Source organism: Dysidea avara, chromosome 1 (assembly GCF_963678975.1).
Source record: "Dysidea avara chromosome 1, odDysAvar1.4, whole genome shotgun sequence".
Taxonomy (NCBI): Eukaryota; Metazoa; Porifera; class Demospongiae; order Dictyoceratida; family Dysideidae; genus Dysidea; species Dysidea avara.
This window is the reverse complement of record NC_089272.1, coordinates 26,597,442-26,621,958: the sequence shown is the minus strand read 5'-3', so window position 1 is coordinate 26,621,958 and position 24,517 is coordinate 26,597,442. Positions and strand designations below refer to the sequence as shown.

The 24,517-nt window shown below is 37.6% G+C and overlaps 1 protein-coding gene across 4 annotated transcripts in view; it reads right to left on the bottom strand.

Annotated features, from left to right (window-relative positions):
- Positions 1-24,517, bottom strand: part of LOC136260495 (adhesion G protein-coupled receptor L3-like) — a 124,446-nt gene that overhangs the window by 42,482 nt on the left and 57,447 nt on the right. For all 4 annotated transcript variants that reach the window (XM_066054238.1, XM_066054247.1, XM_066054265.1 and 1 more), the window contains 2 exons: positions 21,576-21,828; positions 4,669-4,735 (listed from right to left, as the gene is read on the bottom strand). In XM_066054238.1, the coding sequence (XP_065910310.1) occupies positions 4,669-4,735; positions 21,576-21,828 (320 nt within the window). The remainder of the gene's footprint in view (positions 1-4,668; positions 4,736-21,575; positions 21,829-24,517) is intronic.

Genomic DNA, 24,517 nt, shown 5'->3' with positions numbered 1-24,517 from the left:
AAGGCCTAGATAGGTAAGCTTGCTTGTAGAGTGGTTACTTCGTGCAGAGTGGTAGCATCATGATGGGGCATGTCCATATGCAAAAATGTGTGGAAACGATCAATGAATAAGCTATAACACTCGTATTCACCTTAACCCAAAGTTTTTAAACTCGAAGGATGGCGAGGAGAACAAAACGCTCTCCGCCTGAGTGGTTTTCATAGTGAAATCCAAATTGTGCATCCTAATGACATGAGTATTAATTGATCCCCATCAATTGATTTTGGTATCCCCCAATGTCTATATAATCCCCCCCCAAAAACACCTTTGCTGTAAAAAAAAGGCGCGTCCAAGAAACTACAAGTATCTGTAACCCAATGTAAAACAGATAAGCTGTAGAAAAATACTCCATGAAATCAATGGGTAACTGAAAGAGCTGATATCTAGAGCGGCCAAGAATCAATAATGTTACTACAACTGACTATGATTACCAAAGAATACCTTGGCTGTAGAACAGGTAAATAAAAGTAACTGGCAACCAAAACAGCTGATATCTGGAGCGGCCAAGAATAAAAGTTAAGTTGATACAACTTACTACAATTATAAACTTGCAACATTGAATCCTAATCATTCAACTGTGTTCTATACATTCACCCTTGCTACATCCTAAATTAATTTTTTGTAACTCTAATTGGCTGGTAATTTAGCCGCCTTTTTCAATAGTTGTATCAACTTAACTTTTATTCTTGGCCGCTTCAGATATCAGCTGTTTTGGTTGCCAGTTACTTTTATTTACCTGTTCTACAGGAATTAATCCATTACCCCATTTCATTTCTCAAACATAATATTGGTAGCTGAGGATTGAGGGTGTTTTGCTGCCTTACATATTATGATAACTTCTGTGCTTACTGTACATATTACACTTCAGCCTTATATCCTATAAGTACTCAGTCGTCGCTGTAATCCTTCCAGCTATGGTGTCTGCTGCTGCAATAAGTACTGTGCAATAAGTGTGTGCTACTGTTATGTAATGTGTGTGCTAGTGTTGGCTACTGCAATAAATAATGTGTGGGTAATGTATGTTTTCTGTTCCAATAAGTAATGCATGTTTGCTGCTGCAGTAAGTATTGTGTATGCTACTACTATGTAATGTGTGTGCTACTGCTAGTAGTAGTATGTATTCACTGCTACGATAAGCACTTTGTGTTTGCTACTACTAGTAGTATTGTCTGTTCGCTGCTGCAATAAGTACTGTGCTTGCTGTTGCAATGTGTATTGTGTGTTTGCTACTGCTAGTACTAATGTGTGTTCACTGCTGTGATAAGTAATGTGTTTGCTGTGTGTTACTGCTAGTAGTAATGTGTGTAATGTGTGTAATGTGTGTAATGTGTGTGCTACTTGCCATTATTAATGTATGTTTGCTGCTGCAATAAGCAATGTGTGCTGTAACTACTGTTGTTGTGCTACATGAGGTGCAGAAACTGCTAAGCTCATTGTTCTATGGAACAACGAATTATTACTTAACTTACAAAAACTAAGGTGTCACCTAATTGAATAACATCATCGGATTGAATAACATTTTGTTGCTCATGAGCCATAGCATTGCTTAGAAATTTACTTAACAGTAACACTATGTAAACAGTTTATGGTTTCAATTATGCATGGTAAGCTTTCATAGTCTACTACATGTAACTACAGCCCAATGACATCCTCAGTTGCCCAGCTTTTACCCAAATCAATGAAGCGGCAGAATCTTGTTATCATGTTTGTTTGATCAGTGTGTGGTGCCTCATACTATGTTGTTACGGTGGAGTAAGATGGGAGGAAGGGAGGCGATAGGAGGCTCCACACACTGAGAATTCCGAGGGTGCTAGTACTCACTTAGTATGTTAATGTGTCATCACTAAAGCACTTATGCACCTAGTAAAGTATTTCAAAGAATTTCTTGTAATTCATGGTACTGACTACTGATCTAATCACTGTAAAGCTGAATAGGTGTTTGTAATGCCTCATTTCAATAATAAATATTTCAGTTGTAAAATGTGACATTAAGACTGATTTCCAAAATCCGGTTACATATTATTGTACTCTATCAAAAGAAAGAATGGCACTTGGAATGCCATAAAATTAATTTTGTGTCTGATATAATGCCCATTATGAAATGAAGTGGTCATTGTGCTGTGTTTTCAGTTACTGTATGTTCTGCCCATTACACAGCATTACAAATGAAGAACAATACAAGGAGCATCTCTGCAATTAATCCAGTTGTTATCGAAATACAGGTGATGAGTGTGATAGCTACAGTACAGCCACACGTAAGTGGTAACATGAACCAACACCTTGCGTTATCAACAAAAAGAACTGAAACACAAAGGAGGACAAAAGTAATTTCATGATGCGTGTATTGTGCATACTGCAGTGGGCACATCTCAGGATGAAGCCACTGTAGCTCCATGATCCCAACTCCAAATCAAAACATTTTTAGTGGGTTTCCTTTTGCCAGGAAGGGCAGACTTTGAGAGAAATTGCTCAGCTATTCCTGGGATACAGCTGTATATTTAGCTAAAATTTTTAATTTTTTGCCTTTTAGGCCCACATTTCCTAGCATATGTACACTTTGCAAAAATTACTTTGTGTACATATCAGTGTTGAAACTGGGTCACTACTGTTGACCTAGATGACCTGCTGACCTGGATAGCAATCCGGGTCCACCCGGATTTGACCTGGATGTAACCTGGATTAATTTAAAGTGAGGCGTGCACCAACTGCTACATTTTGAGTGCCGACTAGTGCGTTAAGCACGAGGGTGTCCATACTTAATGATGATAGTCAGTGGGCATGATTCCACGTAAGTTTGCAAAATGCAAGATACATTTCCTGCAAGTAGGTATGGCTTTGCACATACCTAACATTAAAAAGTATGACACATTCCCGATATAAAGTGGGCATGGCTCAAGAAAGAAACTAGCCTAGACATATCTTGTACAATAGCAATCAATTAGTGGGCGTGGCTCCACATAAACTAGCAGGCAGCTATGAGCATGGTTTTGTGCATACCTGTAGACTTTAATATCACCCATAAATGGTCGTGGCTGCATGAATGGTTGCAGGTAGTTATCCAATAAGTAGGCATGGCTCACAAAAGAAGCTGAGTTACCTCAGGACTTGACTATGATGCATTTATACACTTCTGTACCATCCAACTAAACAATTTACTTTGCATGTGATCCAATCCGGGTCAGACCTGGATAATTTTAAAGCAGGTCTGACACAGATGACCCAGACAAAACATGACCCGGTTGACCCGGATGACCCGACCCGGTTTCAATGCTGGTACATATAACTTGTCATTTGCTGCAAATAGAAGGCATATTAAGCTGATTTATGATAAGAATCCATCCTAACGAAGGTTCACAGAGTTCTGGGTGATATTTCACATAAAGGGACAATATCGGGTCATAGCCACAGATTAATTAATTATGGAAGTACTCAAAAATTTGTTTTTGAATAGTGTTACCATTAAAACAGTGCTTTTGGTGGTTTTAAAGAAATCAAATTAACAGTTACATAGTTATAGTATAAGGCAAAAGTTAAACAGGTATTGAGCAAGATGCTGTAATAATAGAACAGTCACTCAAAATTTAAAAACTCTTGACAAAAATTTCAAAAAGTGTTGTTTGATATTCAAACCACACTCTTCCATACCAAGTCCTTTAACTATGAGCCATGGCTGTAAGTTAATTATGGCAATTTCTACCTAGAAATTCTAGTTCAAATCTCTACCTTGTAAATAAAAGTTATAAAATAATACATAAATCTACCAATAGAAGCTTATTCTATGCATGTATGTTAGAAATCCAAAAAAAGTTTTACCGCTATGTGCGTATGTAGACTATATACGTATAACGTATTATCATACAGTACAGTGGTACCATACAGCACAATAGTACTGTACATTAGGGATCATGAAGGTTTCGGCTTTTCTGGCCAAAACATCACCCTACCAGCCTCACAATACCTTCATGGCACGTTGGCAGTATTGGTTAGGTGTATCCAAGCCCAAAAATTCCTTCAGTACAACCTGAAATGCTTCCTCCAATAGATTGCTACAATGTAAGGGAGGCCTAAATGGACATTTAATCCATAATTCAGTTATGGGTATATATAGAGATTAAAAATGTCCACTAGTATATCTGCAGGTGTAGGTGACCTCCTTGTTTCACTACTTTGATCCCTAATGGAACTTAATAAAACTCATAATTATCCTTGTACTTGTGAGGTAAAGTGACAGTGCATAGTACTGTATATATTAAGTGCTATCCCACTATGGACCTGTGAGAAGGCTAGGCCTGTGTATAGAAGCACTTTACAACTTACTGATCAAGCAGATGTTTTACTATTTTTTTCACAGAGTAAAAATGACAATTGGTCCAAGTGATGAGAGATTAAATATGACAGCTATAAGGTCTTTTAACTCTATATATTCACCTATATATACATGTATACCTATACATGTATTAGGCGGGCACACCTGAGTGGTATGTATTACTTATATCATGGCACTTGGGATTTGCCTGATACACGTATATATGCCTGCACCCTTATACATATAGTCCTTGTGCATGGATATATTTATCAGGCAAAACCCTCATGGCCTTGGAAACTCTACTGCATATGAAACAAACTCACATCCAAAATCACATCAACCTTCTTAGCATCATTTTCAGTTAGTGCTTCACTTGATTTTTGAGTCAATCTACAGTATACACAGTAATCAATAACCACATGATTATATAATACAGTAACGTAATTATGTTGATAATGTCAAACTAATAGATTCTGATGGCATTGCCAGTTTTAACTAAAAATCAGTACGTTAAAGTCTATAGTTCCTCCAAGATAGATATATAACAATGTCATTGCATGAGCTGTTTTCAACATCCGGAGGGAACACACTTGTCGGAAGGTGTGGCCCCCAAAAAGGCCATGATAAAAAAGATGTGAAATCCAAGGTGGCAGCCAATAAATGGCTGTGATGGTAGGTTAATGGTAAAAATTTTAATAACGACAATTCAGGTGAATTCTAAAGTCTCTATACGTTGAGTGATTTGTTTGTAACTGAACTCTCTACAGGGTGATTTTATTGCAGCTAAAGTCTCTATACGTTGAGTGATTTGTTTGTACGTAGCTAAACTCTCTACAAGGTGATTTGTTTCTAGTTGATCTCTCTACAAGGTGACTTCTTCTAGCTGATCTCTCTACAGGTGACTTGTATCTAACTGAACTCTCTACAGAGTGATCTGTTCATAGCACAGGTTGATTTGTTTGTAGCTAAAGCCTCTACAGGATTACTTGTTTCTAGCTAATCTCTCTGTAGGGTAACTTGTTTGTACAGATGTAACTGAACTCTCTACAGGATGGTTTCTTTGTAGCTGAACTCTCTACAAGGTGACTTGTTTCTAGCTGATCTCTCTGTTTCTGGCTGAACTCTGTACAGGGTGGTTTTTTGTAGCTTAACTGTGACTATTTCTAGCTGATCTCTCTAAAGCATGACTTGTTTCTACTGAACTCTCTACAGGGTGATCTGCTTGTAGCTGAACTCTCTACAGAGTGATCTATTAGTAGTTGAGCTTTCTATAGGGTGACTTGTTTCTAGCTAATCTCTCTATAGGGTGACTTGTTTCTAGCTGAACTCTCTACAGGGTGGTTTATTTGTAGCTGAACTCTCTACAAGGTGACTTCTTCTTGCTGATCTCTGTAACTTGTGTCTAGCTGATCTCTCTACAGGGTGATTTGTTTGTAGTTGAATACTCTACAAGGTGACTTGATCTCTTTGCAGGTGACTTGTTTAATAACTTTATGGTGAAAACACCAATGGTCTGTTGGCAACACGCGCCAATAGCCAGAAAGTGCATTACATACTTCACATACTTACTGAAGTACTTAAATTACATACATTAGTCACGAGTGATGCAAGATTACAGGTCTCAGGACTTAAGTGCTGTACATACACACACACACAGACATACATATGCTAGTTATAGGAGATGCAAGTTAGAGGTGGGAGGCTTGTACTGATGACACCTCGAGCAGAAACAAAGATAATGTTGTAAACAGTTTGTGTTATCATCAAAATTTTTTAAAAAGTGGTTCCATAGATATTGTTTAAGTTTGAATTTTATCACAGGAAATGACAAGTTCAGGTGACAGGCATAGAGTTCCAAAGTGATGGTAATCTCAATGGTAGGAGTGGTGAGACATGTTTAAGTGGCAAGGATGAAATAGTTTGCTACTGGTTCCAGATCTAGTGTTGGCAGAGATATGATTAGTAATATTAAATTGGTTGGTTGTAGGGCTCTCACGATTAATCGATAATATCGATTATTCGATGAAAAAATATAATCGATTTTTTTATTTGTAATTGATTAATCATGTAGTATACACATCATCAATAAAAATTCTAAGTGAAAAGCCTCTTTGCTCACTACAAAAATACAAAGCCCCTTTTTACTATTCCAGATTATGAGAAGCCATACAAACGTGTGTGTTAGTACTGCTACTAGTGTTAAAATATTCTTACCAGATCTTCTGAAAACAGTAGTTGTTATACTTTAAGAAAAAAGAACTGTATCACAGGAAAAATAAACTGATATTCTCTGTATAGCAGCCATCTTGATAACTAATCAAAACACAGAGTAATCCGGACAATGGATGTATTAAAATATTTGTGGTGCCTAATTGTCTGGGCTGTTGATAGAGGCCACATCACCATAGGTAGCCAGGCATTGTTGTGCTTTATAGCAAAAGTTGCATCACTTCTCTTTTCTCAATGTTACAGCACACCTCTAGTTGGCTCACCACATCCATGAAGATTCTGAGCTCATAACTAAATTGCAGCCTTTAAGTAGTAGCTACTAATTGTAACTACCTATCAACTGCTGCCATTCCTTCAACTCTCCTTTTACCACTATAATGTTATTCTGGGTGGTGATTAAGTGTGGTTGATGTTATATGCATGGTGTTCACTACATATAGATTAATGGATTTAGTAATTGATGATTAAACGATTAATAAATTAATCAAAACTAAGAGCCCTAGTTGGTTGGAGTCTTGATGGATTCGACTGAAAAAGGTATGTCCTGGAGTTCAAACAAGTATATCAATGGGAAAAGCTTCAGTTTAGCCAGTTGAGACTTGTAACTGCTACAATAATCATTGAGTGCATGACGCTGAATTTGTTTAAAGTTTAGTATATCTTTCATCAAATTTGGGTGCCACAGCTGAGTGCAATAAAGAAGTTGTGACCTTACAAATGAAATATACAAAAGTACGACGTATTAGCCCTAAGACCTTGTAAGCGCGAGCAACGATGAATTTATAGTGCTTATCCCAACTTAAATCTTCTGACAATACGAGTCCAAGATCTTTATGAGAATATACGTAGGTGAGGTATAGGCATATCAGACATGGTGTAGGTTGTGTTAAAGACGTGCTTGAATGATAGATGTACAATTTCCTCAGATGTAAGTCCAAGTCTGAGTCATTAGATCAAGTAAACAAAGCAGTGATGTCCTCCTGGAGAGAATTGTGGTCAGGGAGAAGCAATAATAATATTATGAACAAAGCATTTTGTGTCATCAGCAAATTTAAAAAGTTTACTTATATGAATATATGATGACATATCGTTGACGTAAACTAGGGGGCCAAGAATACTGCCCTGTGGCACACCTGAAACAACAGGCAGCAAATCAGAGAGACAGTTGTTGGTTGAAACACTTTAGTAGCGGTTCACGGAGTAGCTCTGAAACCAAGTCCATAACACACCAGTTATATGCCAATTGATCACAGCTTAGTCAACAAAATACCATGGGACACAATATTGAAAGCTTTGTTGATGTCAAGGTAGATTACATCGGTTTGAAGAGGCTATTTATTATATGATCAGTAAAAATTAACATCTGTTGTAATGTGGACCAATTTTGGGTAAAGTCAAACTGAGATACGCTAATGGACCTCTAGCTGAACTCTCTACAGAGTGATCTGTTCATAGCTGAACTCTCTACAGGGTGACTTTTTTGCAGCTGAACTCTCTACCTGGTGGTTTCTTTGTATAGCTGAAGTCTCTACAAAGTGATTTCTTCTAGCTGATCTCTCGACAGTGTGATTTGTTTGTACAGTAGCTAAACTCTCTACAGATTAATTTGTTTGTATAGCTGAACTCTTTACAGGGTGGTTTTTTGGTTGCTGAACTCTCTACACGATGACTTGTTTGTAGCAGAATTCTCTACAGAGTGACATATTTATAGCTAAATTCTCTACAGAGTGACTTACTTGTAGCTGAACATTGTATAAAGTGTCTTGTTTGTAACTGAACTCTCTACAGAGTTACTTGTTTGCAGCTGATCTCTATAGGGTAACTTGCTTGTATTGATGAACTTTCTACAGAGTAGTTTCTTTGTAGCTGAACCCTCTCCACAGTAACTTGTTAGTAGCTGAATTCTCTGGAGAGTGATTTGCTTGTAGCTGAATTCTCTGGAGAGTGATTTGTTTGTAGCTGAACTCTCTACAGGGTGCATGACTTGTTTATAGCTGAGCTCTCTTCAGTGTGACCTGTAATGTTCTGAATCTCTACAGCGATATATTTGTAGCTGAACTCTCTACAGGGTGACTTGCTTGCAGCTGAACTGTCTATAAGAACTGTTTGTAGCTGAACTTCCTACAGAATAGCTTGCAATGTAATAAAATTCAGTAATGGAGTACGTCATAAACTAGCTGAATGCTCTATTAGAGTGACTGTTCTACTAGAGTATCTCAATTTCGCATTTGCTACACACTGTAAAAAATGAAGTGTGTCTGACAAACCACAAATGTCACAATACATACACTATTTTCAAAAGTGTGTGTATTGTGACATTTTTTGGTGTGCCAGACACACTTTGAGTGTCAGTCTAGCACACTTCATTTTTTTACACTGCACGGAGTTGGCTTTCGAACCATAGCTCAGTGGTTTGTAATCCAATTCTTCTACTACTGCAAGGACTTTCTACGATGAGTATTCCATCTAAATATCAATTTTCAGCTCACTGCTCTAAGCGGTTTGCCTGGTAGACATGAAAATTATTGGTATATTTATTATTGAATCTTGATCGTACAATTGTTACACACCTTTGGTTTCATGTCACATCTCCATAATCTTTATTTTGATTGCTTTCAAACTACCAACCAAAAGGCACTCCTACAATGGTTGATCTATCCACAAACCGATTTTCAACTCATTCCATGAAGCAGTTTACCCTGTAGGTGTGACAACAAATTGATCTTGTCTTCCGTGAATAATTGGTCATAAATCCTAAACCATTTATCAGATTTGCACCACATTTGATACTAGGATTTGCCTTTGGACTCCCTTTCTGTGTGCCAAATTTCAAGGTGATCGGAGTACGTGTTTGTGTTTTACACTGATGATTTTCTGTCTGTTTGAACATTGCATATTGCATACTGCTTTATTATCCATGGAGCATGCAGTCCGCAATGTTCGAACGAACAAAAAATCTTCAGTAGCAATTTTTGCAACTGTACGAAATGACAAAGAAAAAAATTGAAACTTTGGCAGCTTGTATCTCGGAAATGACTGGAGCGATTTCCTTCCAATTTGGAATATGGACTTCCCTAGCTGGCGGGAAATGCTGCAGCAAATGTGGTTGCACTTGGATAAGGGATTACCGAGATAGAAAGGTGTGAAAATGATGTTTTTTCCTGTCAATATACCCCCAGCTTCTTGGGCCGCACGGCACACTATTGTGTGTCTTGATATGTATCTATACCAAAGCATCCAAGTTGTGAAAATGGTGCAGCTTTTTAAAAATGCCAGGGTGAAATATTGTAAAATCAAAGGTGGCAGCCAAGAAATGGTTGCAATGATGATTGATGTTAGCATCATTGCAGCCGCTGCCTTTGATTTCAAAAATTAACTTTAAGCAAGCCTATAACTGGCTTTGAGGCTTCTGTTTAATTTATTTTTTCTGCTTTTTTTAAAAACAGGAATTGACAAAGACTGCTATTTATATGAATCCATGTAGCTATTAATTGTAAGTTTGAAACTAAGTAAAATAATTATCATGTAGATATTAGGGTGACTTGTTGAACCCTGTACAAGGTGCTATGTATAGTTGAAGTATCTGTACAGTGAGATCTTTACAAGGCTGAATGCTCTTCAGTGTGACTTGTTTATAGCTGAACTCTCTATAATGTAACTGGGTATAGAAAAACCAGCCTTATCAACCATGACAGTAGATTAGATTTTTTACTAAGAACACAAGGCTACATGGAATTTCACAGTGAATCAGCTAGACTTTAGTGGTCTGCTTTTACTGGCTGTTTTTCCTAAACACAGTGGCAATCCATACAGGTGGTCTAGGAGAATAATGGAGCTCTGGTCAGCCTGGGAATGGTTGTATGCGGTTGCACAGCTCTGTGGTGTTAAAAAAAGATCTGTGCAGTAAATCTCCTTTAATTTTAGACAGTTTTGAAATCTGAAAGGCCTATAACTTGTCCTACTTCATCTTTATAGCTACGCCTTCCTCTCAAGTGTGTAAACAGCCTCTTGCTCTCTGCTACCCACCACTTTTGAGAGCTTGCCTGATACAGTTAACACACCGAGTTAGGAAACTTAGCTGTTGGCTACTTGTACAGTGGATGCTCTGGAAGATATGGAATTAGTGTAAAACATGTGAAAATTTGGTACACATATCTTCAACCATTGGCGTACTACAACAAATTTAATGCTATTTATTTACAGGTCCCTGTAAAAAAAAACAACCTATTAAATGCACACTAGTCCATCTTGTACCCACACCTGCTGTACTTGGCTGCATTGTGTGTCTTGATATAGCTGATATTAAGTGAGCAACTGACAGCAGTGGCAGAGTGGTAAGGATTTGGGCTTATAAGTACAAAGTTCACTGGTTTGAAGCCTGGACAAAAAAAACATCCATTGTGTTTTGTGTATGGATTTTTATTCTGGGTGACTGTTCTATTAGAGTTTCTCAATTGCACCTGTTTCAGGTGTTTCATTTTGTTTATATCAAGACACACGGTAGTGTGTTGTGTGGCCCAAGAAGCCGGCATGCCACACCGTGAGTATATTTACAGGAAGAAAGTAAATGCGATTTTCACACCTTTGTAGCTCCATGATTCCTTACCCGATTGAAACCAAAGTTGCTACAGAAGTGCCGGCTAGGTAGGGGAGTCCACATTCCAAATTTGTAGAAAATCGCTCCAGCCATTTCCGAGATACGAGCGGCCAAAGTTTGGGTTTTTTCTTCTTCATTTTTTTCTTCTTCTACTTCTTCTTTTCGCACACTTTGCAAAATCCAAAATAAAACATGAATTCGTGCTCCAATCACGCTGAACTTTTGCACACTTAAAGGGCCCATTAAGGTGAATCTCAGTACCAAGTTTGGTAGGAATCCGATGAACATTTACGGAGTTATGACCGATTATTTACGTAAAATAAGGTCGAAGGTCTGTCACGCCCACAGGGTAAACAGCTTGAAGGAATGAGCTGAAAATTGCTATGTAGATGGAGTAACTATTGTAGGAGTGCCTTTTTGTGGTTTGAAAGGAATCCAGTTAAAGGCCATCGAGATATAACACAAAACCCAACCTGTGTCACAATTACGCGATCGATTTTTATGAATAAAAAACTAATAGTTTTCACGCCTACCAGGCAAACCGCTTATAGTGAGCTGAAAATCGGTGTGTGGCTGGAATAATTATCATAGAAAGTCCATGCAGTAGTACAGAAGAATCGGATTACAAACCACTGAGTTATGATTCCAAAGCCAACTACGTGTAGCATATGCGAAATTGAGATACTCTAATAGAACAGTCACCCTAATAAAGCATTCAGCTGCGTTTATAACTTGCTCCATTATAGAATTATATTACATTGCAAGTTATTCTGTAGGGAGTTCAGCTACATACAGTTAATCTTATAGACAATTCAGCTACAAGCAAGTCACCCTGTAGAGAATTCAGCTACAAATATGTTGCTGTAGAGATTCAGAACATTATAAGTCACACTGAAGAGAATTCAGCGATAAACAAGTCACCTTGTAGAGAGTTCAGCTACAACAAGTCACTCTGTAAAGAATTCAGCTACAAACAAATCACTGCGTAAAGGGTTCAGCTACAAAAAAAGCTACCCAGTAGAGAGTTCATCTAGATCAGCTACAAACAAGTCACTTTAAGCAATGTTCAGCTACAAGTAACTCACTCTGTAGAGAGTTCAGCTACAAACAAGTCATTCTGTAGTACAAACAAGTCACCGTGTAGCTGGAGAGTTCAGCAACCAATCACAAAACCACTCTGTAAAGAGTTCAGCTATACAAACATGTTATAACTCTATAGAGAAAGTTTTAACTCTATATTGAGATCAGCTAGAAACAATTAGTTATCCAGTAGAGAGATTAGCTACAAGACATCACCTTATAGAGAGTTTAGTTACAAAGAAACCACCATGTAGAGAGTTCAGCTGCAAACATATCACCATGTAGAGAGTGCAGCTATGAACAGATCACCCTGTAGAGAGTTCAGCTAGAAAAAGTCATCCTGTAGAGAGATCAGCTAGAAGGATCACCTTGTAGAGAGTTCAACTACAAACAAATCACCCTGCAAATAGTTCAACTATAAACAAGTCACCCTATAGAGAGATCAGCTAGAAGAAGTTACCTTGTACATACAAAGAAACCATCATATAAAGAGTTCAGCTGCAAACAAATCACCTTGTAGAAAGTTCAGCTACAGATCACCCTGTAGAGAGATCAGCTAGAAGAAATCACCTTGTAGAGAGTTCAGCTACAAAGAAACCACCATGTAGAGAGTTCAGCTGCAAACAAATCATCTGTAGAGAGTTCAGCCAGAAACAAGTTCACCCTGTAGAGAGATCAGCTAGAAACAAGTCACCCTGTAGAGAGAGCAGCTACAAAGAAACCATCCTGTAGAGAGTTCAATTACAAACAGATAACTCTACAGAGAGTTCAGCTAGAAACAAGTCACCGTGTAGAGAGATCAGCTAGAAACAAGTCACCCTGTAGAGAGATCAGCTAGAAACAAGTCACCCTGTGGAGAGATCAGCTACAAAGAAACCATCCTGTAGAGGGTTCAATTACAAACAGATAACCCTATAGAGAGTTACTAGAAACAAGTCACCGTGTAGAGAGATCAGCTAGAAACAAGTCATCCAGGAATCAGCTAGAAACAAGTCACTCTGTAGAGAGATCAGCTAGAAACAAGTCACCGTGTAGAGAGATCAGCTAGAAACAAGTCACCCTGTGGAGAGATCAGCTACAAAGAAACCATCCTGTAGAGGGTTCAATTACAAACAGATAACCCTATAGAGAGTTACTAGAAACAAGTCACCGTGTAGAGAGATCAGCTAGAAACAAGTCATCCAGGAATCAGCTAGAAACAAGTAACTCTGTAGAGAGATCAGCTAGAAACAAGTCACCCTGTAGAGAGACCAGCTAGAAACAAGTCACCCTGTGGAGAGATCAGCTACAAAGAAACCATCCTGTAGAGGGTTCAATTACAAACAGATAACCCTATAGAGAGTTACTAGAAACAAGTCACCGTGTAGAGAGATCAGCTGGAAACAAGTCATCCAGGAATCAGCTAGAAACAAGTCACTCTGTAGAGAGATCAGCTAGAAACAAGTCACCCTGTAGAGAGATCAGATAGAAATAAGTCAACCTGTAGAGAGATCAGCTACAAAGAAACCATCCTGTAGAGAGTTCAGCTACAAACAAGTTACCCTACAGTGAGATCAGTTTGAAACAAGAGATTTCAGCTACAAACAAATAAACCTGTAGAAAGTTCAGCTATGAACAGATCACCCTGTAGGGAGTTAAGCTAGAAACAAGCTACCCTATAGAGAGATCAGCTAGAAACAAGTCACCCTGTAGAGATTTCAGCAACAAACAGATTATCCTGTAGATAGTTCAGCTAGATACAAGTCACCCTATAGAAAGATCAGCTAGAGGAAGTCACCTTGTAGAGAGATCAGCTAGAAAAAGTTGCTTTGTAGAGAGTTCAGTAACAAAGAAACCATCCTGTAGAGAGTTCAGCTACAAACAAATCACCCTGTATAGAGTTTAGCTGCAAACAAATCACCCTGTAGATAGTTCATCTACAAACAAATCAACCTGTAGAGAGATCAGCTCGAGGAAGTCACCTTGTAGAGAGATCAGCTAGAAACAAATCACCTTGTAGACAGTTCAGTGACAAAGAAACCATCCTATAGAGAGATCAGCTAGAAAAAAATCACCCTGTAGAGGAATCAGCTACAAACAAATCACCCTGTAGATAGATCAGCTAGAAACTAGACACAATATAGGGAATTCAGTTACAAGCAAATCACCCTGTAGAGAGTTCGGCTACAAACAAATCAACCTGTAGAGAGATCAGCTCGAGGAAGTCACCTTGTAGAGAGATCAGCTAGAAACATGTCACCTTGTAGAGAGTTCAGTGACAAAGAAACCATCCTGTAGAGAGATCAGCTAGAAACGAGTCACCTTGTAGAGAGTTCAGTGACAAAGAAACCATTCTGTAGAGAGATCAGATAGAAATAAATCACCCTGTAGAGAGTTCAGCTACAAACAAATCACCCTGTAGATAGATGAGCTAGAAACTAGACACAATATAGGGAATTCAGTTACAAGCAAATCACCCTGTAGAGAGTTCGGCTACAAACAAATCAACCTGTAGAGAGATCAGCTAAAAACAAATCACCCTGTAGATAGATCAGCTAGAAACTAGACACAATATAGGGAATTCAGTTACAAGCAAATCACCCTGTAGAGAGTTCGGCTACAAACAAATCAACCTGTAGAGAGTTCAGCTACAAACAAATCACCCTGTAGATAGATGAGCTAGAAACTAGACACAATATAGGGTATTCAGTTACAAGCAAATCACCCTGTAGAGAGTTCGGCTACAAACAAATCAACCTGTAGAGAGATCAGATAAAAACAAATCACCCTGTATATAGATCAGCTAGAAACTAGACACAATATAGGGAATTCAGTTACAAGCAAATCACCCTGTAGAGAGTTCGGCTACAAACAAATCAACCTGTAGAGAGTTCAGCTACAAACAAATCAACCTGTAGAGAGATCAGCTAAAAACAAATCACCCTGTAGATAGATCAGCTAGAAACTAGACACAATATAGGGAATTCAGTTACAAGCAAATCACCCTGTAGAGAGTTCGGCTACAAACAAATCAACCTGTAGAGAGATCAGCTAAAAACAAATCACTCTGTAGATAGATGAGCTAGAAACTAGACACAATATAGGGTATTCAGTTACAAGCAAATCACCCTGTAGAGAGTTCGGCTACAAACAAATCAACCTGTAGAGAGATCAGCTAAAAACAAATCACCCTGTAGATAGATCAGCTAGAAACTAGACACAATATAGGGAATTCAGTTACAAGCAAATCACCCTGTAGAGAGTTCGGCTACAAACAAATCAACCTGTAGAGAGATCAGCTAAAAACAAATCACCCTGTATATAGATCAGCTAGAAACTAGACACAATATAGGGAATTCAGTTACAAGCAAATCACCCTGTAGAGAGTTCGGCTACAAACAAATCAACCTGTAGAGAGTTCAGCTACAAACAAATCACCCTGTAGATAGATCAGCTAGAAACTAGACACAATATAGGGAATTCAGTTACAAGCAAATCACCCTGTAGAGAGTTCGGCTACAAACAAATCAACCTGTAGAGAGTTCAGCTACAAACAAATCACCCTGTAGATAGATGAGCTAGAAACTAGACACAATATAGGGTATTCAGTTACAAGCAAACACCCTGTAGAGAGTTCGGCTACAAACAAATCAACCTGTAGAGAGATCAGCTAAAAACAAATCACCCTGTAGATAGATCAGCTAGAAACTAGACACAATATAGGGAATTCAGTTACAAGCAAATCACCCTGTAGAGAGTTCGGCTACAAACAAATCAACCTGTAGAGAGATCAGCTAAAAACAAATCACCCTGTAGATAGATGAGCTAGAAACTAGACACAATATAGGGTATTCAGTTACAAGCAAATCACCCTGTAGAGAGTTCGGCTACAAACAAATCAACCTGTAGAGAGATCAGCTAAAAACAAATCACCCTGTAGATAGATCAGCTAGAAACTAGACACAATATAGGGAATTCAGTTACAAGCAAATCACCCTGTAGAGAGTTCGGCTACAAACAAATCAACCTGTAGAGAGATTAGCTAGAGGAGGTCACCTTGTAGAGAGATCAGCTAGAAGCAAGTCACCTTGTAGAGAGTTCAGTGACAAAGAAACTATCCTGTAGAGAGATCAGCTACAAACAAAACACCTTGTAGAGACTTCAGCTGCAAACAAATCAACCTGTAGAGATTGCAGTTACAAACAAATCACCCATTGTAGAGAGATCGGCTACAACCAAATCACCCTGTAGAGAGATCAGCTACAACCAAATCACCTTGCAAAGAGTTCACTTACAAACAAATCTACCTGTAGAGATATCAGTTACAAACAAATCACCCACTGTAGGGAGATCAGATTACCCTGTAGAGAGTTCAGCTACAAAACAAATCACCCTGTTGAAAGTTCAGGTATAAAAAAGTCTGCCTGTAGATAGTTTTGATACAAACAAATCACCCTGTAGAGAGTTCAGCAAGATAAAAGTCACCCTGCAGAGAGATCAGGTCACCCTATAGAGAGGTCAGCTAGAAGAAGTCACCTTGTAGAGAGTTCAGCTACAAAGAACAGAGAGTTCAGCTAGAAACAAGTGACCCTATAGACAGATCAGCTAGAAACAAGTCATCCTGTAGAGAATTCAGCTACAAAAACATCATCCTGTAGAGATTTCAGCTACAAACAGATCATCCTGTAGATAGTTCATCTATAGACACAAGTCACCCTGTAGTAGCAGAAGTCACCTTGGAGAGACCAGCTACAAAGAAACCATCCTGTAGAGAGTTCAGCTACAAACAAATCACCCTGTAGAGAGTTCATCTATGAACAGATCACCTGTAGATAGTTCAGCTATACAAGTCACCCTTTAGAGAGATCAGCTAGAAGAAGTCACCGTCTAGAGAGATCAGCTAGAAGCAAGTCACCTTGTAAAGACCAGCTACAAAGTAACCATCCTGTAGAGAGTTCAGCTACAAACAAATCACCCTGTAGAGAGTTCATCTATGAACAGATCACCTGTAGATAGTTCAGCTATACAAGTCACCCTTTAGAGAGATCAGCTAGAAGAAGTCACCGTCTAGAGAGATCAGCTAGAAGCAAGTCACCTTGTAGAGAGTTCAGCTACAAAGAAACCATTCTGTAGAGAGTTCAGCTACAAACAAATCACCCAGTAGAGTGTTCAGCTAGATAAAAGTCACTGTATACAGAGAGATCAGGTCACCCTATAGAGAGATCAGCTAGAAGAAGTCACCTTGTAGAGAGTTCAGCTACAAAGAACACACTCTGTAGAGAGTTCAGCTAGAAACACGTCACCCTGTAGAGATTTCAGTTACAAATAGATCATCCTGTAGATAGTTCAGTTAGATACAAGTCACATTGTAGAGAGATCAGCTAGAGGAAGTCATCTTGTAGAGAGACAAGCTAAAACAAGTCACCTTGTAGAGAGTTCAGCTCCAAAGAACCCACTCTGTAGAAAGTTCATGGTACAAACAAGTTACCCTATATAGAGATTAGCTAGAAAGAAGCCTGTAGAATGCTCGGCTATAATCAAATTACCTTGCAGAGAGTTCAGTTACAAACAAACCACTTTATAGAGAGATGAACTAGAAACAAGTCACCTTGTAGAGAGGTCAGCTACAAAGAAACCATCCTGTAGTTCAGCTACATTTCAAGTCACCCAGTAGAGAGATCAGGTGCAAAGAAATTATCCTGTGGGGAATAATTGACATGTAATAAATATATGTATATAATTTGTATTATTACTATATAATAGAATCAAAAATAGTTGAAGTATTAAAAATTGTCTTTTAAGTTCTTTTCTTCTTCCTGTGGTAAATAAAAAAAAAACAGATGGGTTAAAAAAGCCCCAAAGCCAGCTATAGGCTGGCTTTGCAATATACAAATACAAAAAGAAGTGATATCTAATCAAAAAAGGCCAAGCTGTAAAAAAAGGTGCGGCCCCTAAAAAGGCCATGGTGAAAAAAGATGTGAAATCCAAGGTGGCGGCCAAGAAATGGCTGTGATGGTAGGTTAATGGCAAAAATTTTAATTACGACAATTCAGGTGAATTTGGTGCCAAATCCTAGTGGAGGAGGCAACACAAATTCACCTGAATCGTCGTAATTAAAATTTTTGCCATTAACCTACCATCACAGCCATTTCTTGGCCGCCACCTTGGATTTCACATCTTTTTTCACCATGGCCTTTTTAGGGGCCGCACATTTTTTTACAGCTTGGCTGTTTTTGATTAGATCTCCTTAGCTACATAATACTCTTGGTACTTTAAACAAAAGGTTTAAACTATGATAATTACTTAATGTGCCAACTGATTTCCAACTTATTCTGTCATGTGGATTACCCGGTAGGCATGACAAAATCACTTAGCAATTTTCAAAATTGTGCATAACTGTTGTTCTTCAGTTAATCTATACAAAACTTGGGCTACAAATGTGTTGAATTATGCTGTTACTGTCCTCTAAATTTAAGTGTATCGCCTAAAGCATACACAAGCTTTTGTGATTTTTCTAAAGTGTGCAAAAAGAAAAACAAGTAAGAAGATTAAGAAGAAAACCAAGAAAATAAGATGAATACTGAAAGTGTCTATCCTAGTGATGGCTGGATGAATTTGACTCAAATTTTAAATAAGAGGTGCCTAACCTTGAGGGAGTTTCCATAGCAAAAGTTGTTTTATTTCTGTGTAGGCACTATTGAGCTACAAATGTGTGAAAATGGTGTTTTTTGATTTTTGTAGAAGACGTACTTGTGCGTCTGCACTGGACACATGGTGTGTCCTGATATTATATCATACACCTCTGCAGCTGAAGGATTCATCTCATCATCACCAGTACTCACTGTCAAGTTGATAACAAGTTTCATTTCCAATGAAATTCCCATGTTAGAGCCTTTGAAGCAGAAGTGGTGGAGCAAGGAAAACAGTGGATAAAGAGCAACTTTGGCAATAGAAGTTACACTGTCACAACATACACATTGGGAATCTAGGCCCTTAGATCCAAAAATGTGTCAATTGCTTCAGAGATTTATTAGCAACTTACAGAAGCATGTGAACCTGATATACTGTACTTCAGAGTAGCTCACTGCTTTAGTAGGGAACTGTAGTTTACCACTCCTTAAGACTGGTAGACTGCTTCTATTTTACTGTAGTATAAATGGTAAGTAGAAATTTACTACTACAACTGTCAAATTTTCTAAAACTTTTACAATGTGGTTATTATGACAATGCCAATCTTGTCCAGGTATGTAGTCTTATTCAATACAATTGTTTGTGGCGGAACTTCAAATCATGAACTTCACAAAGTATCTGCAATAACACCTGATACCACTTATATAACAGAATGAGGTAAAAAATAGTGAGTGTAATTTTATGACTTGAAAACCAAAACTTCTGAGGAGAAATATGCAAATGATGGATAACTTCCTGGGTGTGCATGACAGATAGAGTCATCAAACTTCCTCGACACTGATTAGCCCCAAAGTAGATGTGAGTGACTTAGCCCCAAATAGATGTGAGTGACTTAAGGTTATGGGATAGTGAGTGACTGTCGAACAAAATTTTTATGACGTAATTAAGGCGGCTTGCAGTTGTTGTGTTGTGTATCAGCTGATAACAGACTTAAATTGTTGGGAGAGTAATAGGTACTGACTGGACAGTTACAAGGTACAAGAAAACACACATAACAGTACAAGATTACATAGAAACAGCACACTTAGTAACTGATGCACCTGTAAGCGCATGCATAGTTTTGCTCAATAATGGAGATATTTCCCTGAACCAAAAATCAGCACTGTCAAACAAGTTATTAACATTTTGTATAAATAAACTACTAGTTTGGCTTCTAGTATAGATCATAACGGAGCCATTTCTAAGAAATAATGTTTCTAGTGCTTGTGATATGAATTTAAAAATTAATTTTGTGACCACGGTGTCTTGTTTCAGACCACTTTGTTTCCATATTTCAGCAACTATATACATTATTCACAAATTCCTCTTGTCAGTCCTTCACAAGTGATCTTCTTCAAACCTTAGAACTGTTAGTAAGTTCTCATGGTTTTTCATTGGTCTGATTATTGGTTCATAGTTTTCACTATTTGGCATGGGGACAACTCATGTTTTCATAACAACATTTGAATTCCATGTCGATTAATGAGAAGTTAAGAATGCATAAATATTTCGTAACATTGGATTAAGAAAAATCAAAACCCTAAATCATGAAAAATGATATATACTGTACACGTGGGTTTACAGTATCCTGTAACCTTAATACTAGATTACAGTTGTCATATGAATACACTGCAAAAGATTCAAGATAATAATGATCCTAGAAGGAATTTGAATTGCCAACTTCACGGATAGCCCAAAGGTACAATGTTATTAAAATAATTGCTGTAGTAATATTTTGATAGCAATAAGGAGAAATGAGAAATAGAGAGCACTGGCTTCATAATCTTGATCCAAGGAAGAATAAAATTACGCTATATGTGTGTGCAACAGAAAAATCAATATCCTGTGTTCTGATTCGCCTTATATTAAGTAAGTGACTATTACAATGGTGGAAAGATGGGATGGGGGCAGAGGATGCTTCCTTGATTCAGTAGGATTTGTGCTAAAGGTTACATGCAAAATTGTAAACCAGTATTACTAACACACAAGATCGAGATACTCTAATAGAGTAGTCACCTAATAGAACATTCACCAGGAACATAAGTCGGTTCTGCTATGCAATTTATCAATCTGTCTGCATTGACAGAGACAAAATTAAGTTTGTAAACCTATACTAAATGCCTTCATTTACTGATATGAATATTGTATAGTACTAGTATCCATTGCCACAATATTCCTATTCAAGTATACGTATATACACCACTAAGATGCTTTCAGATACTACCTCAAAGCAATCAAATTTTGAATTTTTTTTGTGGGAGCATACCCCCAGATACCTTAGTATTGGCATGCTACACAACTATAAGGTACAGCTTCACGCACTATAAGGTACAGCTGTATACACCAAGGTACAGTTAATAATTTTTAAATGACAACCTTGACTTGCCCCCAGAGTACTAGTAATGTGTGTGTCTGATATCAAGTTGAAACCTTGTCATACATCCATGAGCTTAACAGTTTAAAATGGTAAATATCATGTATATAACTATTATCATTATAGGTATTATCATTATAGGTGCATGAATTGCAACAGGGTTACTTCATGTAAATAGCTCACAGTAGTGGCTTGCCTTTATTTTTGTGGTGTGTGCACATTTTTAAAAAAATTGGCCACGTGATTCACTACCATGAGTCTTAACAATATACAGTGTATGCAATTGTACACATTGAAGTAACCTGGTGATTGTATCAATGATTCCTATAGTAGTGTTAAGATCATTAGGTAAAAATACTTCAGTAGAAGTAGTCATATTGATCAGCTCTCCAGAAATGCCTTGCAATTCATTAAGAACATCTCCAATACTGCTGGGACTGTTTATCAATTCATTAACTCTTTCTAGTAGATAAGTAAATACAAGATGTCTGCACTGTGTAATATTTATCAAACGATCCCATACACCATTTGGTAGACATCTTCTATAAGCTTCTCCTATTACAAGTAGATACAGTACATGTACGTAACTGAAAACAGATTACAATTTAGGGCCAAGAACATAACAAAAGTGTGTACAGCGATCAGAATAATGAAAAAGATAACACATCATGCATACATACAGATACATACGTAGGATTGCACAGTATATTTGGACCCTCCAAAAAGCGGACCCTCCATCCACTTTTTCTTGAAATATTTGGACCACTAAAATATTTAATCTCCCTACAAATTTTATTATTAACACCATTTGCATGCATACAAGGGGGGGTGGGGTGTCCAGATATTTCAGCTGAAATAATCGATACTCCCTGTCTATACTATTCTTGCCCTTACCTGTTGCATTCAGCTAATCATCCCAGTTTCTTTTATTATGGAAAAGTGACAATTGTAAAGTGTATAACTATAATATTTCTTTTACTGGCTGCCTCTGCCAACACTTTGCCTACTACTGTCAGTTTTCAACATCAATCCATACAAAGTGTTGATTTATGTAATTCCACCTGTCTTACTAGTAGTGATGCCACGATATATCGATATATCGACATTTAACAAGGTGGTGATATAGTCAATCAGTTATATCAATGTATCATGATATAGTATAATGATGTGGGGGAAGCCAGACATTATGGTATTTGGCAGTTATGTGTTGATGGTTTAGAGGTAGATATATGCCAACCCCAAAGTAAATTGTGAGGTTTCAAGGTCTGTATGAAGCACTGGCCACTTGTCTCAATGTATATAATAGATTTCATCTTCTGAAAGAATTATCTTAGCTCAATTATACAAAGAGTAGGTGGACTCAGCCAACCATACTTATTATAATAACTGCATTTTACTGATGTAGCTAAATTTTATTTTTAACCATACAATGCCCAGACAGGTCCTATAATATTATTATGTTGTAGTTCTGTTTGGTCACATGAGTCCAAAACTTTACCTGACATTTTATTGCTTTTTTGTTTGTTTTTGTACGCATTCAGCATCATTAATTGTGACCGAATTTGCAAAAAGGTACCTTTCCACCACATTTACATATGTGCAAACAAAATATTATAACAGTTGATTCCTTACACTGATTAAGCTGCTGTTTGTATCTAACTATAGCCAGATACTGTAGCTTTACTGATGGAAAATTTCAGATAGGTATAGGGGTAATTCCATGTAAAATCAACAAGGAATTTAGGGTCACCTCTTGGAGTTTTACAAAATTTTGTGTGTTAGTACCTGTGATGCTTATCACTCATGCAAATGTTAGTTCCATGCATCCCATAGTTTCTGTTTTATGACCACAAATATTTTGAATATTTCTTGGAAAATTGGTCCATCTCTAGTTACAAAATCGACTGTAACTTCACACTGTGTAAATATTTTAAATACAATTTTCACTGATGGAAGACTGTTGATCAACCTTTCCAGTGGTTCCTAAATTATGGGATATCTACTTAATTATGGTTCAACAATACTTTATTGAAAGCTTTAATCCTTTTTATTTCAAAAAACGCTTGAAATTTTTGTGAATAATGATTCTATGATTGATAAATTTTTGTGGTGGGATCACAATGGGCTCAAGAGATATAGACAAATATGTTGTGGTGTACAGAGGAATTTTCTCCAATACCACTCACAACAAGGCCATGCCAACTTTGTCTTACAGAGTGAAGGTGTCTAGGTACATTGCAACCTGTATTAGTGACCACCTGACCACCTATGTGCTGCAGTTAATTGATACTTCTTTAATTGTATATCAATATACAGTGTATAACACCAAAGCATCAACCCTTTCTAGAAAACCTAAAAGCGGTCCTTATTGGAAGGTGGACTTTAAATGAGATCATCATGTATCCATAAACATGTGAATGCTGTATCATCTGTTCAGAAATACCTTATTTTTACAGGTTTTTGCAATTGAATTCGTCGCCTTTGCAATTGAATTCGTCCCGTTTGCAATTGAATTCGTCGGTATTGCAATTGAATTCGTCTTTATTGCAATTGAATTCGTCCCGTTTGCAATTGAGTTCGTCGGTTTTGCAATTGAATTCGTCGCTTTTGCAGTTGAATTAGTCGGTTTTGCAATAGAATTCGTCGCGTTTGCATTACAATTCGTCATAAACAAAACGGCTCCAAGAAACCAACCCATTCATTAAGAGATGAACTATTTATGCCTTGGAGAGTTACACTTGAGACACTAGAAGGTAATTAAAGCTGGTAGTACGCGAAGTTGATAGCTGTCTGACAAGTTAATTAGCTTGCTCACAAGTGACCACACCCATCGCGAATGGCGTAGTAGAGTTTGGAATGTTGTTGGAGAGGCTGTAGAGGAAGAATTATTGCCTTATAAAGAGTTGTTTACTACTGTTGTACTTGAACAAGTTCTTGTAGCAGCTGCTACATCATGTTTTCATGTTTGCTCCAGCTGCCATTCTTGTTATGGACGAATTTAACTGCAAAAGCGACAAATTCAATTGCAAAAACGACGAATTCAATTGCAAACGGGACGAATTCAATTGCAAACGGGACGAATTCAATTGCAAAAGCGACGAACTCAATTGCAAACGGACGAATTCAATTGCAAAGTCGCCGAATTCAATTGCAAAAACCTGTAAGTAAAATCCCGCCGTATTGCACTTACATATGTAGCCCCACTCCTCACTATTCAAGTTATGTACATGGTTGCATATATGTA